Here is a 16,569-nt window from a genome sequence, read left to right as displayed (position 1 = left end):
GACAATCTCACAGGCTTAAAGTCAAACATGAGAACTTTATGAGTTGAAAAACACCATTTGGTTATTTACTGGAGAACGATATTTGGCGTTTGGTAACCCACAAACACTGAATTCAGTTTCTGACAACTGACGACAAAGAAACTGAAATGCATTGATAAAATGTTTTTTTTTTTTTAATTGTACCTTGTCTCTTAAATCTGCTACCACCTGACCACCCAAATTAACTCGGCCTTTACTATCGTTTTCAATGTTTATTTATTTGCTTCTCTTTACCGCCGATTCAAGGCAGCCTAAAATAATTGACGGGTGGGTTTTTTTTAAGTGATGATATGTATTTCGCGATCGGATCACGTTTATAAGATAAGGGTTTTCCGCATCCCGGCCCTTATCGTTAAACTCTTCATCAAATAAAACTTAATTTAAGAGCGCTCCTGTCATATTTGCTTTTTCATAAAACTATTCCTTGGCTGATCCTCATGAATAAAGGGAAAGTCAATAATTCAAAATTAATTGCATAACACATCGTTTTGACACATCGGTGATACCGAGCCACTTCATATTTCGTTAATGATGTTTCGATTTCCAATTGATCAGCTGTAAAACAAGAGAATATCAATAGTTGATATTCTCTTGCTTTAAAGGCAGTCAGGTCTATTTAAGGAAGGGCTTCGCATAATATCTTCACTCACAGTGATTCCTGTAATAGCAACTGAAAGCAACATGAAGCTCGCTTTGTCCTTGGTTCTTTGCCTGGCATTTGCATTCGTGGTTAATTCCTTGAGAGATGAAGATTTAAGTTTTCTGGAGGACGACTTTTTGAAAGATGAAGCTGAAAATAACAAACGCTTTCTTTTCAAAAAGAGGGTAAGTGTTATCTGTGAGCAACGTTCACTCTAGCAAGTCAAGGTAACAAGTTATTAATTAGGTTAAAAGAACGGGTGAAAGTTTTTTGAAAAGAAGAAAACGTTTATCACATCACATATAGAAAGATATGTTGAGGAGACCGCAGCAAGTTTTTTCAAAGTAGTTTACACAATAACCATGCTAAACCCAGGCTAAATAGCTTTCTTTTGTCTTCTTGATATCAAGAATTGTAAGTTACAAAATTTAAAATGAACTAACGAGAAATTTGAGAGCCTTTGAAAGGTGACCCGCTATTATAGTCGTTGAGCCGGAATGAAATAAAACGCTTCCTCCTATTAAGTTTTTACTTCTCTTGAAAGGAAACCCGCTGGTTATTTCTGTTGATTCTTGTCGATCTACAAGTTTTATAATACCCGCGAAAGTACGACAACTAACACAAGCTTTTCTTCGTTCAGCTTTTGTTTTCGCTTTTCGCTGTATGAAAAGTATTGTCTCAGTCAATATTTTTAAGAGCTGTGCCAGCTCCGGCTAATTATAATAACCCTCATAAAACCCTTGACGTCTGTTGATTTTTAGTGTTCCACCGATGCAGACTGTTCGACTGGTCAGTGCTGTTTCCAAAAATTCGGTTACACCAAGTGCTTGGCAAGAAAGGGAGAGGGCAGGATCTGCCATCCTTCCTCTGTAAGTAGTGTACGACTCCTTCAAGCCTAAATAGTCTTGCGGTGATAGAGTTTGAAGTTCATTAGCTTTTGAATTTCCGATTTAGTGGTGCAGACTATGTTTCGTCCCATAGATTTTATTTTTGAAATGACCGTTTGTAGATTGAAATCTTAAAACTTGCCGCATATTGTAACTAGTAAAAAACTGATAGTAATAATCCACCTACAACACTTTATTATACCCCATCGAAATGCGCTCTAAAACACACCTTAACCCTTTAATCTCTAAGAGTGACCAGCATCTAATTTCTCCTTACAATATCACCCCTGAATCACACATTAGGGTCATGAGAAAAAAGAAAATGATCATCAACTAAAAAAAGTTCTTGATTGTGAATAAAATTCTCCTTGTCACCACTTAAGGAAATGTATAGAGAACAGTATGGAGAATATGCATTCTGATGTTACGGTGAAAAGGGTCAAGAACAATGCCACCTTCCCGAAAAAAGTTACATGCTATTGGTGCTGATATGTTCAAATAAGCACTATAAACCGGTGTGCACCAATAAAATCAGACCCTACCCTCTCAAGCCTATTTAACACATTGGGCTGGTTACACGCGGTCTAATACAAACTGTGGTTTTACGCAAGCGGTGGGCCTTATTTATTCTCTGTAAAAGGGTTGTTTTCATTTAAAAAATGTCCTTCAGCTGCCAGCTTTTGGCACTCTGAACACTGTTAACAAAAATATATGTTCAAATAAAAAATTCAGCTAGATTGAAGATAGTTTAGAACGCCATTTTGTTAAATAACGTCTAAACTTTGTTTGAATAACCGACTCAATTGTTTTACCTTGAAACAGAACTGCTTTTGGAAATGCCAGGAAGGATTGGAATGTAAAAAGAGTTTTGGAATTGGTCAGTTCAGTGTCTACAAATGCGCTCAACCAGAGGGAGCAGGTCCTGATCCTGATGATGTGGATATGTGAATTAACCATAGTGAAGAGAAACACGATTTTTGACTGTTCAAGAGATTATAAGTTGTTCAGCGTTAAATAAACAGTCATGAATGCATGAATTGTGTACCTTCTCTTTATTCAAAAAGGCCGCACACGCAATACCGTGTGGGGAATTCATGTCAGTGAGAATTGATTTGTGTCATTTCTCCTTGACCTCAAAAAAGAATCCATGTCAAGGTGACAACCAGTAAATTTAAGCAATACCAAGTGTTTGTTCACCTGCAAACACTGAATTCATTTTTGGTGGAATTTGTTTTCAATATAACATGAAAACAATATCGAGCAGGAAATGAAAGGTGCAATATGAACCGTTTGTTCTTTTTAGAGTTGCCAATCTTTGGGGAAGAAATATAAAAAATTATATCCATTTAAAAGTGTAGAAACGGAAATGAAATTTAAATGCGAAATTACCTTGTGAATTTCTTACCGCCAAATGCGTCAGCCATCCAAATTAACTGAGACTATATCAGCAGCTGTAGCTATTCGTTTGCTGCTTTTGTTCTCAGGGGTGAAAGTCATCAACACAATCTCAATACATCATCACAGCACTGATGCGTTAAGCGTCGACAAAGTTATCTTGATATAAATTAAATTCTCTTTACCTACTTACAAGGATTTGTGTATAACCAAGAGGGGGGAGTCAGTAGTTAAATATTTCGGGTTACACGGGTGCGAAGACCATGAAATACTTCAGGGATCTAGGAACCTTGGTATGCATTTGTCAAAATAAAGGCAAGGTAAGACCATATGATATTTGAAAGAACTGAACTGAGACTTTGCATCCAAACTATGGACCCCGATCGCATGAACTCGCGATCAAATCAAAATCAACGACATGGTTGCTATCTCATAAAAGCTGTTCTTTGATCGGGAGTCTTGTAATAAGGGAAGAGCCAGATGACAAGTCGTTTTTGCTCGTTAGTGTTTCATCGCGAGTGCGTCAGTTGGAGAGCGGTTTGGTGTCAGAAGCGACGACACGAAATTTGACTTGTTTTTGCTTCTGTGCCCAGCGTTTGCCTTCTTAGTTTATTCGTGTACGGAAGAAAACTTTCTGGAAGACGAGGTTCAAAATTATAAGCGCTTTTGATCTTTTAAAAAGAAGGTAAGTGCCCTCTGTTGGCAAAGTTTGGCTGTAAAAGTAACTAACTTAAAGGTTTCGCTTCGGCTTGGTAACAAGAAGACAAATAATTTTTGTAACCATAGTCATATTTAAAAGTAAGTAAACTTGTCCTCTTAAGGAGGTTTTACACTCTGGATCACTTCTCAGCACAGTAATAAACTGTCATTTTCAACTCCTTCCAGTTGACGTCAAAGGTTTTGTGTTGATATAAAGAATTATCTTAAAACTACAAGGCCGACTTTTTATTAACCACAAAATTTAAACAGTGAAACTGACCCAAGATATTGCTTGATTTTCTAACCAACAAATACAGAGCTTCTAATAAAATTAACTATGTTAAATCCTACTCTTTTTATATATGTGCTATTTACGAAAGCGATTTCATTACATGGTCTACATTGTGACTGGTGTATCGCCACCTGCCTCTGTTTATTGCATGGACATCATCCAGGACTAAACATGTCCTTGAATCTATTCTACTGTTTAATTTCCAGCGATGTTCCAGCAATGCAGACTGTTAAAAAGGGTGCTGTTTTGAAAAGCTAGGTTTCTCCTGGTGCCTCTGTCATCCTCGCTCTGTAAGTACAACTAGACCCTTGCAAACTTCTATAATAAGTCAAGAGTACGCACTACCGCAAACCAGTACTGTCGTACACGCGTTATGTCTGAAGTGGATTCCGCCAGGAAAGAAAATCAAGAAGTTGAAGCATTGAACTGGTTTGACCAACAACAAGATATAGGAACCGATCACAATTTGGTGGTTGAGGTTTACAAAACAATCAATCGATAAGTGCGCCTTTTACTTTAATTATCCGGCAAGTCGAAGGTCACTCTGCAAGTCGCATGATAGGACTAAAATATAGTACATATGTTTTACTTTGCTTAGGGTTTGGGTTTGGGTTTCGCGATTTTTATAATCAGTTGTGGGAAATACTCGTTGAAGAGACTTTGTGCGTGATTTTTTCTTCTTTTCCCTTAGCCCAATGCTGTCTTTACGTGTGATTTATGTAAGTGTCGTATGTTCGTAATTACGCAGTAACACGTCAGAGTTTGTGAATTTTGCAAAAACTAACAGAATTTATTAGTTTCGTCAGTTTCAGTCCTTGTTAATCTACTTCAATCTAAATCCTCTAGAGTGACAGGCATCTTATTTCTTCTTAAAAACTCACTCCTGAATCACACATTGTGGTCAGGAGAGCAGAGATATCGATCACCAACTTAAGATACTCTTACGAATTCTCGTCATCAGCATCCAAGGAAATGCATAGAGGACAGTTTGGAGAATATGCATTCTGATATATTGGTGCAAAGGGTCAACCATCTTCGTTCCCTATTGGTTTATTTTTACTTCTCTTGTTTTCGTCTCAATTAGCAAAAGTGTTTTAGCCCTTTACACCCTATCATCATTATGCATTATCTCTTTACTGTTCTCTATACATTTTCTCAGGTGCTAACAAGGAGAATTTGTTGAACAATCAGGAGCTTCTTTAGTTGGTGATCATTTCCTTTATTCCCACGACCTCAATGTGTGATTCAAGGGGTGATATTGTAAGGAGAAATTAGACGCTGGTCATTCTTAGGGGTTACAGGGTTAAGGTGTCCTTTTCAAAAGCAATAGCCTATTGCTCAAAACCTCGTGAGCTCACTTAGTAGAGCTCATCACGCCTAATATCCTCAGAATTTTTCTAGGGGGAAAGGAAATTGATTTTACCCCTTCTGAATCATGTGCTTCCTCTGAAATTCGACCGTGTTATTTTGTCTAAAAGAAAAAAGAGAATCTTTATGACTAGGCGGAAATCTAGATAAATTTAAGGCCGGTAAAGAAAGATCTTTCGACGCCACATGCCCTGTTATTGGCCTTGGATGCGCCATTGCACATTGCATCAGTGAGGCAACCGCAACGTCATCCCTAACATGAATAAGATTTTGAAGAAAAGAAAAACACCCTCAGCTGGCTCAGATGTGAATCCAACCTTTAAATATTCTGAACACGTGAACAAAAACACTTTTGTGCCCCTATGGGTCAGCTGATTAAAGGTCTTTTATAAAGTACTGAATTGAAGACGAAATCGAGAGGACAGCAAGCTTTTTTGAAATGCAACCGATGACATGATGTTACCTTTCTGGAGTACGTTCTCAAATTCTAACATAAATGAAATGCTGTGCATAATTTAAAATGGCTGTGCTCCTCTTTTTAATTCCGTTTTCCTCTTTAATGATTCCGTTTTAATTAACTTTTTCAGTTAGATAAAACTAATGTTTGGCAGTGTTTGAATAAGATTGACGCTTCACTGTTTTGACACCTGGCTCTTTCTTTGCGAGCCAAGACGTTTGTTGTCTTTTTATTTGCGTTTGTGATAAAACAGCTTTAATCGAAGAAATAAAAACACACAGCTTAGTTTTAGGGTCTAACAGAAGCTTGTGATCCTTAACACGCTAACAACATGAAACTGTTGTTATTCTTAACGCTTTGCATGACTATCGTCTTTGTTGCAGCTGAACCCAGTTTTGTAGAAGATGAATATTTAGAAGACGCAGAGGAAAATTATGCGCGTCATCATTTGCGCCGCGTAAGTCATCAACTTAAAATGTACCAATCGTAAAAATGTACAGCATTTTTTTCGTGCTTAATGCGATAAGCTATATATAACTCTTTGAAAAATGGAGGTGGAAAACAGATTTCTTTTTTTCATGTTCTTGTTACTTTGAGCGCATATCTCTTTGCCCTCAAGGCTTTTCGAACACCACTTTTCTCAAAAGTACACATCAAAACGAACTGTGAATACAATGATCATATTTATTTGGGACAGTCCAGTTCAAGTTCACTTGAAGCAAATGCACGAGTTCTCAAATTTACAAAGTATGGACCAGGTTCAATAGTTGCGAACCCTTCAATATATCGTTTCCAGTAAGCGAGTATGAAGTAGGTGTCACTAAGGGACTAATGCCTTTCCTCCATATTCAGTGCCAAAAAAATGAAGACTGCAAAGCTGGAGAATGTTGCAGATTGTACTGGTACTGGTTTTGGAAACGCAGGTGCTTTAAACAGAGGACAGAAAATCAAACATGCCTTCTGAAAACTGTAAGTGTGTTTCACTTTTTTCGTCGATCATGATTGAAAGCTAATACTTCCACTACCAAATTTTGCTAACAGTCGATGAAAACACTTAGAACAAAAGAAATCTGAGGCAATAACAACAAAAATAAAATCCTTAAATGATTTTCCATTGCACTTGCAGCAAAGTAAATCATAGAAACTCTCTCAAGTTTCATAAAGACAACCAAATAAATATCACATAGTTTAATTCATTTCTGGCATCTTATTTTCCTTTTTCTTCAGTCTAGCGGAAACTGTCATTACGGTTGTGCAGATGGTCTGGAGTGTGTAAAATGTGGAGACCTTGATTTTCGTCATCCTCATCACTATAATTGGGGCAAGTGTATTCGTCCGCTCCCACCCACTGAGGAACCAGGCTCTGGGGATGTAGACGACTAAGGGAAGGATACCAGAAAATGCATGTGACACATGTTGTAATACAAGTCGAAATGATATAATTACAATTGAACATGTAGATTAGTAAACTGTCTGGACGATCAATAAAAAGTGTGTGAACTGATACATGATGCATGGTGCTTGACATGATTGCGATGCGTGATATGATTTGCGAAATGTGTGAAGTGCGACTTTTGATTGTGCTTTTGAGGAATTTGTTCTAGAATGTGATTCCTGAAAAGCGGAGTCCCTAACAAAGAAAGCACGACTCCGATTACACGTACCTAGGAATTCTCACCCGCTCCCTAAGCGAATCGATCTATTTATACTAGACTCATAATAACGAACAGTTACTGCACACGTTCATATCGCCCTCATTGGTGTGCTTCCATTCAAAGAAGCTGCTTAACGACAGCAATTCAATAAAAAAGTACAGAGAAACTTTAGGAACATGTTTTCATCATTTGCTCATGAAACAATACCGAAAAATATGAAGAACGCTTTGCATTGTCCAAGGCGAGACGCACTATGGCGAGATTTGATATGACAGAGAATAAGAATGAATTCAACGAATTTGCTAGCGTCATTAACTAATCAAAAGCCAGAAATCGAAAAGAAGCTTGTATCCACACCTGCCTCAGGTGCCAGTTTATCCATGAATAAAACAAAGGGCATGTTTAGACGTCTCTCAAAAAATAGAACAAATCAGACTTTTGAAGAATGATTGAAGCAAAAATCTGAGATAATCACGCTATATAATAAGCCAATACCAAAGTAGAGTGAGATGACAGTCAACCTACACAGACACTAAATTGCTCACAATGAACTTTTATTATCAGTCGTCAGCTGTTTAAAGACCTTTAGAGCCCATTGAATGAACCTTGGTATACTGTAGAAAGAGAAAGGGAGAAACAAATCTTTTTTTTGAATCAACAATCTAAATTAGTAAACTTCTTGGAAGCACCAATGCCATTGTAGTTTTAAAATAAATCATTTGATTCAAATCACGACAGATATTTTGAATACTCCAAAGCCACCCTCCAAAGCTATTCTTTCTTTTCCATCAGTTTTGTTGAAAAGGTAAAGAGCTGGACTTAAATAGGAAATGCTATTGAGAATTGTTCTATCCTAGACAAAAACGTCAGTGTATCGACTCAGGATCCTGCCGTTTAAGCGAAATGAAGTCGGCAGTGTTGTTTGGTTTTTGTCTGGTGGTCGCTTTAGTTGTAGAATCTTTTGGAGAAGAAAATGACTATCGAATGCGCAAGGTATTTTTCAATTTTTTTAATTACGTTGTAAACATATTTTTGTCTATGATGAGGTAGTAAAACTCGAAAATTAAAAGTAAAAATATACTTAAGCCCTATGAGAAAAATGCTCGGAAAAAGTTTTATTCGATAAAGATTTCCAAATTGGAAAAAAAAGTTGTCGGAAGACTCTCTGTTCTAGATTGAAATCTCTCATAATTTACACTGACGACACAATGTTCTCACATCACAGTGTAAGAAAAAGTGTAAAGTTGGAGAATGCTGCAGGATAGTCTGGTATTGGTATGAATGCTTTCAACAGAGAGGACTGGGACAGCCTTGTCGCAAGAAGCCGCCTGCTGTGAGTTCACGTATTTGTGCTCTTATTAAACGAAAGACCTTTACAATTTCCTCTAACCCTCAGCTACTATCTTCACGAGTTGAAAACAAAAACAACTATTTCTAGCTTCTTTTTCATGCTTTTTTGTTTCTTTGATTGTGGCAACTAATTATATATAAGCGGGTTTGATCAAGAAAACTTCGCTGACCAACCCGAGTATAGCTGCTCCCAAGGGCTTCTTCCGGTTTTCTTGAAATGTAAATTTGATATTTAAGGCGTAAGACGAACAAAAGAGTAGCGACACCTTTCTTAGCCTAAGAGTTGAATTTTGGCTTTCTTATCCTCCCCGACTCATACCAATGTCCTCCGGTCTTTTGTCAGCAAATTAATGATCATTACAACAAAAGAGACAAACGAGCACATAATACTGGAAGAAGGTCTGAGGGAGAGGAGCAATTCTTTTTATGACGCAACGTACGCGTGTGGCTTAAAATTGTTACAGGCTAGGGGCAAACATAATACGGTAATGGTCATCTGGGTTTGTTGACAACGGGGCCGAATTTAAGATTAGTTTTTGAGATCTCCGTTACGAGGGTTCACCAAATCAAACAAATTAAACATGAAATTGGCAACAGCGATCAACTTTACGGCAATAACTTTGAGTGTGCGTCAGTACAACATGTTGTTGACATTGTATCTTCTATAATAGTATCTCTGTCACCACGGTTGTCGAGATGGACTGGTGTGTAAACGCGTCGGCCGTCCCACCCCGGCAGGGGAAAGACATCCTCATCACCGCAGGCGCTTCAAATGTGTCCGTCCACCTCCACCTACAGAGGAGCCTGGTTCTGGAGACCTTTACATGTAGTCTTACATAATGGACTCACATGGACGTCAGCCCAATCGGGCACCTTGAACCAACTTTTGTTGTTCGGAATCTGTCAAGATATTTAATAAAGGGTATTCAATACGAAGATATATTCTGAATTATTTATTCAATACCTTTTCACTGCGATGCAGTGATTTGATCCGCCGCTGTCATTGAGTTCCCGTTAAACAATTAGTGTCATTCGATGGCAGTTACATAAATCAGCCAGGGGTCTGAAGGAAAGAAGTCTCTTAGATTTTTTGTCCAAGATGAAGACCTGTTGATTATTGATGTTATTGACAATTCCCTTTATTTGCGTATTGTTTTTGCGTGAAACTGTCACTCATACATTCACATGGGAATAACTTAAACACGCTTATCACACTCTTCGCGTGGAAACGCAGGTTTTCTTTATTGTCAATTTTTCCTTCTACAAATATGAATCAATAAAAGGATCGTGGGGACCCATTCTGTGTTTGTAGGCTGTTGTAATGACCAGCCGGATCAATATCAGTATCTGAGCAACTGCCCACCTACCCCTCCCCTAACTCAACATTAATCTTAACTTGTTGTCAATTAACTGTTGTTTAGTTAGGGGGGGGGGTGGGTAAGTGGCCAGTTGCCCAGATACTGATATTGATCCGACCAGCGTTTAGACTAAACATTTCGCTTTTCGCAAACACCTTGAAAACATTTCAGTACAAAATTAACGATGCAGACCTCTGTGACCGCAGAGGACTGTGTTTGTTTGGGTAAGTATTACAAATTCAATTTCTTAATTGAAACAATCATAAGAATATGAAACAACTTCACCTAAAAGATCCCCGTGTCAAGCAGAGACGAACAGTCAGATTGCTACGATTTTTCTTCTATATAGGAATAAACCCCAGTGTATTGTTATTAACTATTTTACGATATAGGTACTTGCAAACGGCAAAACTGAACGAGATACAAAAGCGAGTGATAGAAATATATCGATCTATTTCATTGCAATCAAATATATAGGAGCTATTCACATTCTACTAGCATTCAACGATTTGGTAGATTCCCACGCAGCGTCAGTTTCCTCCAAAAGCCGACTTCATTCGGGAAAAAATGCTCAGATTATTCCAGATAGTGTTCTTCCCTAATGTTATACACATTGCGACTAAAGCTGAGAAATATATATATTTGAAAATTGGGAAAATATGACACTTAAATGCTTCGTTGAAGCGACCAATTGTTGAAATGTTTTATAAAATGGTTTTCTTTGTCTTCCGCTTTATTCAGACTTACCACCTGGTTAAATATATTTGCAAAAGATGGGCGACAATCCACTTTGGAATACATGATGGTTGCGTTTTGTTTTTATATGATAGAAATTGACGCAAAAGCGTTAATTTCATATAAATATTGGTTAGAGAAGCCTCTGCTGTTGAAGCTGACAAATTCACTTTATAAAACGCGGGTTTATCGTCATACACTATGATTTCGATAGAAAAGGAAAGTTCTACCTTAACGGAATGAGTTGAAATTTTTGGGCGCGAACTGGAGGAGGTGGGTGAACATGTTTCATTTCAAAGGGTTATCTTGCCACTGAGGTGGAGAGGAATGAATTTGAAACGAAGCGAAGACTCCATCAACCTCCTTAAGAAACAATGATCATGAAACGATACTTAAGTAGCACATACCTCTCACCAAACAAGCTTAAGGTTTGTACAAATAGTTACAGACGGACGGTTAGTTTCTTTATGGAGACGCACTTGCCCCCGCAAAAAGTGTAGGATGTGCAGATGTTGCTACGACATATGGTATTTAGAGGGGGCTGTGACAAGAAACTCCTGAAAAACTAAGACCAAGTCCCAAAACTAGTACAACATGTTATCATAGGCTCAGTATCCCTTTGTAAGATTGCTTCTTTCACCCAAGTTTTTGCGCAAACTATTTTCCTTGAATTGGGACATCGCTTGGATGAATAGTGCTTGTTGAGAGCAACCCGTTGGGAAGTTTCTGAGCAATTTTAACGTTTTTTCGATCATTGTCTTTTTTTAAGCGTTCTCCCTTCAATAGCGTTTATATTTTCCCATTCCTTTGTTTCCATGACGATATTAAAGAGAGAATAACACTAAGGAAATAACTCAGAAAGTAGCTGATTCGAATGAATTCGCCTTCCACCCCTTTTTCCTTCTTCGTATTTTTTTCTGGAGAGAAGAATTTATTTTGAACTTCTACAAAATTAGGTTGAATCGAGGCTTTCAGTTGGACTTGATTGTAAGATTGGATGCATAAAAGCCATACCTGGCAAATCATTATGAATTCTACTTCATATCAGAACAAGAACTGCTTTTCGTGACTGTGTGTTTAGATAATTTTATTATCCTTTTGAATTTCCATATTTTTCTTGACGCTTGAATCATGCAATAAAGATCCGTCTATTTACATTGCTTAGTCCTGAACTTGACTTATTGAGAGTAACTAGCACAAACGGTTCTTCTTTTACACTAATGGATTAATCAATCCTTAATAATAAGAGGAAACAAGACAACTTCTCAACGAGAGTAAAGCACCTCTCTCAATCTTAAAGGCTTGTTTTTTACCTTTGTGGAAATGCGGGTGTAAAGTTTGGAAGATAGATACATTTATGTTACGACTGCTTTCTATTAACCGACGATATCCTCGGAAGATTGTTGTTTTTGCTAAGAAACGGATCCTTTTTACAGACCATTTATGAAACATAAACCTTAGCTAATAGCTAAATGTGTACAAAGCTTCTCTTACCGGCTAAAGCTTTTTTAATGGCTAACTTTCAGCAACCTTTTTGTTTGCAAATAGCTTATAGAGGATAGACAAGCGAGTACATATGACGGTTAGCGTACAATTAATTTTCACCACGTCAAAATTACGTATATTAAAGGTATAGCTTGGTAATAAATGCCGCGAAAATTTAATTTCAACATCCTGTGTGCCGAGTGATCTCTGTCAAAAACGCATTATCTGCGTTTCTCTTTAATTCAAAGTTGAATATTCAGCTGGCTAGCTCAAGAGGAACGTGCATTTTTAAATAGCGTACTTGTTATTTTTTTGAGGGCCTTTAACCTAAAATTTTTTTTTTTTACACCTCCGTAAATGTTAAATGTGTAAACAGTATAACGACATGTAGAAAAGCATTACACCATACAGTTGTTCTTAAAAAGAGAGATTTTTAATCTCGCCCGTTACTTTTTTTTTATCTCGTTTTTTCACCTTTTATTTAAATTTTTCCTTGTTTATTTATACGATTAGACTTGGTTTAAACCTTCCCCTAGGTCTAATGTCCAGCTAATTTCCCCCACTTTTACGAAATAAATAAAGCAAACATCTGAAATATTCCTTGCGATACCGCGTGCTTAACAGGCAATAAATAATGGGATTGACGCAGGCGTGGAAATTATCCAGCACGTCTGAGAAATTAAGAAGAGTATCGATAGCCTTTTCCTGACTTTTTCCACCGTTTCCAAAGTCAAACAACAGCCAGGCTATTTGCCCAGGAAAAAGGCAAATGGCGAACAAAATGACAACGGCTGCTAATGTCCTGATGGCCTGATTTCTTCTCTTAATCCTTCTTGCCTCCGCCGCGCGCTGTTCCTCGGTTGCAAAACTATCGTTGCGCCTGAAGTCACCAAAATGAAGTAGGGAAAGTGCGATTCTAGCGTACACGATGGTAATGATCACTAAGGGTATTAAATACTGTAAGAGGAAAAGTGCTAAGGTGTATGCCTGTCTGTGACGAGAGCTCGGCCAGTTTTCGTGGCATTTACCAGGTGGGACAGACGTTGTCACGATAGCAAGGGGTAAGACGATAATGAACGCTGCAAACCAAATGGCGGCCACCCAAGCAAACGCCTTTTGTTGTCTCAGTTTCGGCCGGTGAGGGAAGACAATCGAACGACAACGTTGAAGCGCCATGGAGGTGATAGTAAATATGCTCAGGAGGTAGAAGATTGTGTACATTGGCCAAAGAAATCGGCAGTAAATCTCGGACTTTGCGATGACCCCAAACAATTCGTAGGTTGTCAAAGGTAGAAGGGAGGTAAGGAAAAGAAAGTCTGATATCGCCAAGTTCAGGACTAATATCTGATATGCGGACATGTTCTGTCTCCGACGAAAAATAACAATAATAGTAAGCAAGTTACCCAAAACTCCCACGATGAAAATCGCTGCATAGACTGCCACTCTGATATAAGTTTTGGCCTGCATTTCCATCGTCAGATATCAGGTCGTAACTAAGGCGGGTTGGCATAACCTCAGTAAAATCACATCTACACTCTCCTTCCAACGTTTGCGGATTAACTTAAGTGACTTTACTTTCTCGTCGTCTCTTCTATACTTTTGTCGACCGACATTAGTTATTTTCAATTATAATCGTGCTGAGAAAAATTAAATTTTTGAGTGAAGGCTGATCAACAATTGTAAGAATATTCATTTTGAGAAACCTGATCTGTCATCTCACGTCAGTTGTCAAACCATGGCCACCGAACCAATAAGCACAAATTGAACTCGTATATAATTCACGGAAAATAAATATTTTTCTTATACGCGAACCTATAACGCGGGCATAAGGTAACAATCAATAATTCTATGTGCAATGTTCCCGCCCAGGTAATTAGCCCTGGGGAGGCATTATACTCCCTCTTTTTAATTCCAAACAAGGGTCTGTTTGATGACGATGCGAAATACAAGCTTTCGTCATACAGACGTGGGAAGACCTTTTAATCGTGTTCGAAGATCATGAACGCAGCAGGTTTTTATTTCTTTAAATATCCGAGGGTTTGTTGGATTTAAAATGATTTCTGATTGATACAGAATTTTCAGTGGGAAGTTGTTTACTTGACAAATGCTTCGCGCGCGCGACATTACAGTTTTTCACGTAAACTTGCGCTTCCGCGAAACCACCGATAGTTTTACGCCAAATTCAGAATTTCATCGGTGTTTAGAAAAATTTAATGAAAAAACGAGACTTTCCTTTGTTTACAACGATTGGTGATTAGCATTTGTACAAGGTAATTACAAACAAAAATCTAAATGTCAGTTTGGCAGGTAAAACTCTTTGTTGTCGAGTAACTAATTAAAGAGAAATAAAACGAAACAGGCAAGCGACATTTCATATTAGGGGATGTCTAATTATTGAACAGAGTCAAGCATCTCTGAAATAAAGAGAACAAAACGTTCTTGTTCTTTTGCCACAATTCGATTCTCGACATCGTAATTTACCCTAAAAAAAGAGATTAATTAGTCTGAATCTAAATCTTAATAAAATGAAAATCTTTGTTTGGTTTAAGGGAAAATAACCCATGTTCTCTATATCAATATCCTGACACGAATTTTATGTCTATAGTTCTACATCTAATAAGATTACTTTTCTTCCTTTCGAATATTTTTCGGAATAGCAGGAGGCTCAAAAACAGGAAGCCCAAAAGTTTTCTTTATGTAAATATGTTACGTGGAGAATTGTGCTTTTTCCTTCTCGGTGATCAGCAACTTTAACGCCTCTTCTGAGCACCTACAAGAAAGTAAGTTCTCCTCCTCAAGACCAAGAATCACTGAATGACGGTCACAATCCCGAAAAGTATATCACGTGGATAATCATCCGTGATTGGTACTTAGTGCGCTGACCGAGCTCAATCATTTTCCACTTCGCATGATAATCTTATACGCGATAACAAAAAGGTAAAAATCTTTCACTCAGTTATTGATATTAAAGCTATTAACTTCTCCACTTTGAGTGACACAAAAGCAATTACTTTAAAAGTACCGAGTTTCCAATTACTCGGAAAAACGACGATAATCTTCACTTATTGGCATAAAGTCAGCAGAATGTCTAAAACCCTTTCAAACATGTCAATTTGGAGAAAATTTGTACAATAATGCTTTAACTCAAAAAATGCTGTCAGAAATTTGAAATTAAAAATGACTTTGAACAAAACGGACGAGAATGAATCGCAGTTTTAGCCAAGGACTGGAATGTCTATCTCGTTGTTGTGCTATTCGATAAAATGCCATTTATTCGTCCACTTTCAATACTTTATCTTGTTTCATCCTTTCTGGCTTTATCTCTTCTTGTTCATATTCTTCACGCTATTAGAATACATTTCTTGGAAGGACTGTGCGATTAGTCTTTAAAAGGAAAACAGACATCAGAATTGTATCTACAACGAAATGTTTTTTTTTTACTTGTAGAAAAAGAGAACTGGGATGAGAAACCTTGTGCAAAAGCGATTAGACAGATATATAGTAATGATAAGATTCAATAGTTAGATAGCGAATTAAGTCCAATATAAAATTATGGATTCTTATCAGCCTCTATATTCTGTAAAGTGGTAGTGAGTTGTCCGTATGGCATCAGACTGATAACTATTCCTATTATCAGAGACATCTCTGTCCGAGTGAAGAACACGCTGATAAAATGATTAGGATGCTCGCGTCGTCTCGTCGTCGTCTCTCAAGTTAGGTAAGTATGCGCAAATCACGATGAAGTTTCCCTTAATATGTTTCGAGGGAAACTCTAATATCAGTGTTCAGCTTTAAAAATTATCTTTTAAGGTTGCCCAAGTCCCTCCCTGCCAAAAAAAAGGAAAGAAAAGAAGATAAAAAAAGAAAGAAATGAAAATATTTAAAGAGGTTGTACCATCAAATGCTTCCATGACCAGCATATTGGTTTAGAGGCGATCAGTCTGATTGTATGGCAAACAATTTACTATAGACAAGAACTTCCCTATGAGATATCATTTAAAAGGGTTTTTTGGTAAACATTTTTCAAAGGGGGACTTCTATAATCCACTTGGTTGAATAAACAAACTGTTACAATTTTGCATTTGCAAGTAAATCTTACTTCATTACTTTCGTGAAAACAGGTACTGAGCATTCCTATTCCGACACGACACCAACAGATTGAAATATAACGTATACGACTCTGAATTGAATGTGGGAAATTAATTGTCG

The 16,569-nt window shown here is 37.5% G+C and overlaps 4 protein-coding genes across 4 annotated transcripts; 3 read left to right on the top strand and 1 right to left on the bottom strand.

Annotated features, from left to right (window-relative positions):
- The first annotated feature begins 627 nt into the window (after positions 1-627).
- LOC149036155 (uncharacterized) lies at positions 628-2,599 on the top strand. The gene is made up of 3 exons (XM_089188764.1): positions 628-864; positions 1,441-1,548; positions 2,389-2,599. The coding sequence occupies exons 1-3, from the start codon at positions 721-723 to the stop codon at positions 2,512-2,514; spliced, it is 378 nt and encodes a 125-aa protein (XP_089044890.1). The 5' UTR covers positions 628-720; the 3' UTR covers positions 2,515-2,599.
- Positions 2,600-6,017: 3,418 nt separating this feature from the next.
- On the top strand, positions 6,018-7,281 carry LOC113673349 (uncharacterized). Its single transcript, XM_027189746.2, has 3 exons — positions 6,018-6,234; positions 6,630-6,746; positions 7,005-7,281. The coding sequence occupies exons 1-3, from the start codon at positions 6,109-6,111 to the stop codon at positions 7,158-7,160; spliced, it is 399 nt and encodes a 132-aa protein (XP_027045547.2). The 5' UTR covers positions 6,018-6,108; the 3' UTR covers positions 7,161-7,281.
- An 845-nt stretch (positions 7,282-8,126) lies between these two features.
- Positions 8,127-9,718, top strand: LOC113673350 (uncharacterized). The gene is made up of 3 exons (XM_027189747.2): positions 8,127-8,425; positions 8,658-8,765; positions 9,454-9,718. Exons 1-3 carry the CDS (start codon positions 8,336-8,338, stop codon positions 9,610-9,612), a joined length of 357 nt encoding a protein of 118 aa, XP_027045548.2. The 5' UTR covers positions 8,127-8,335; the 3' UTR covers positions 9,613-9,718.
- A 2,229-nt stretch (positions 9,719-11,947) lies between these two features.
- LOC113673356 (neuropeptide FF receptor 1-like) lies at positions 11,948-14,709 on the bottom strand. The gene has a single exon (XM_027189749.2). It carries the CDS (start codon positions 13,831-13,833, stop codon positions 12,910-12,912), a length of 924 nt encoding a protein of 307 aa, XP_027045550.2. The 5' UTR covers positions 13,834-14,709; the 3' UTR covers positions 11,948-12,909.
- Between the last annotated feature and the right edge of the window lie 1,860 nt (positions 14,710-16,569).

This window comes from Pocillopora damicornis, chromosome 12 (genome assembly GCF_964200805.1).
Source record: "Pocillopora damicornis chromosome 12, jaPocDami1.2, whole genome shotgun sequence".
In the NCBI taxonomy this organism is placed as follows: Eukaryota; Metazoa; Cnidaria; class Anthozoa; order Scleractinia; family Pocilloporidae; genus Pocillopora; species Pocillopora damicornis.
The sequence above is the reverse complement of the archived record's forward strand: the minus strand, read 5'-3'. Positions and strand labels throughout refer to the sequence as shown.

What these genes read in the sequence shown, in the direction of transcription:
- LOC149036155 (XM_089188764.1), top strand. Translation starts at nt 721, where the DNA reads ATGAAGCTCGCTTTGTCCTTGGTTCTTTGCCTGGCATTTGCATTCGTG. An exon ending in GCTTTCTTTTCAAAAAGAGG is followed by an intron (nt 865 to 1,440) that starts GTAAGTGTTATC and finishes GTTGATTTTTAG; the next exon opens with TGTTCCACCGATGCAGACTG. An exon ending in GGATCTGCCATCCTTCCTCT is followed by an intron (nt 1,549 to 2,388) that starts GTAAGTAGTGTA and finishes ACCTTGAAACAG; the next exon opens with AACTGCTTTTGGAAATGCCA.
- LOC113673350 (XM_027189747.2), top strand. Translation starts at nt 8,336, where the DNA reads ATGAAGTCGGCAGTGTTGTTTGGTTTTTGTCTGGTGGTCGCTTTAGTT. An exon ending in ATGACTATCGAATGCGCAAG is followed by an intron (nt 8,426 to 8,657) that starts GTATTTTTCAAT and finishes CTCACATCACAG; the next exon opens with TGTAAGAAAAAGTGTAAAGT. An exon ending in GTCGCAAGAAGCCGCCTGCT is followed by an intron (nt 8,766 to 9,453) that starts GTGAGTTCACGT and finishes CTTCTATAATAG; the next exon opens with TATCTCTGTCACCACGGTTG.
- LOC113673356 (XM_027189749.2), bottom strand. Translation starts at nt 13,833, where the DNA reads ATGGAAATGCAGGCCAAAACTTATATCAGAGTGGCAGTCTATGCAGCG.
- LOC113673349 (XM_027189746.2), top strand. Translation starts at nt 6,109, where the DNA reads ATGAAACTGTTGTTATTCTTAACGCTTTGCATGACTATCGTCTTTGTT. An exon ending in CGCGTCATCATTTGCGCCGC is followed by an intron (nt 6,235 to 6,629) that starts GTAAGTCATCAA and finishes CTCCATATTCAG; the next exon opens with TGCCAAAAAAATGAAGACTG. An exon ending in AAACATGCCTTCTGAAAACT is followed by an intron (nt 6,747 to 7,004) that starts GTAAGTGTGTTT and finishes CTTTTTCTTCAG; the next exon opens with TCTAGCGGAAACTGTCATTA.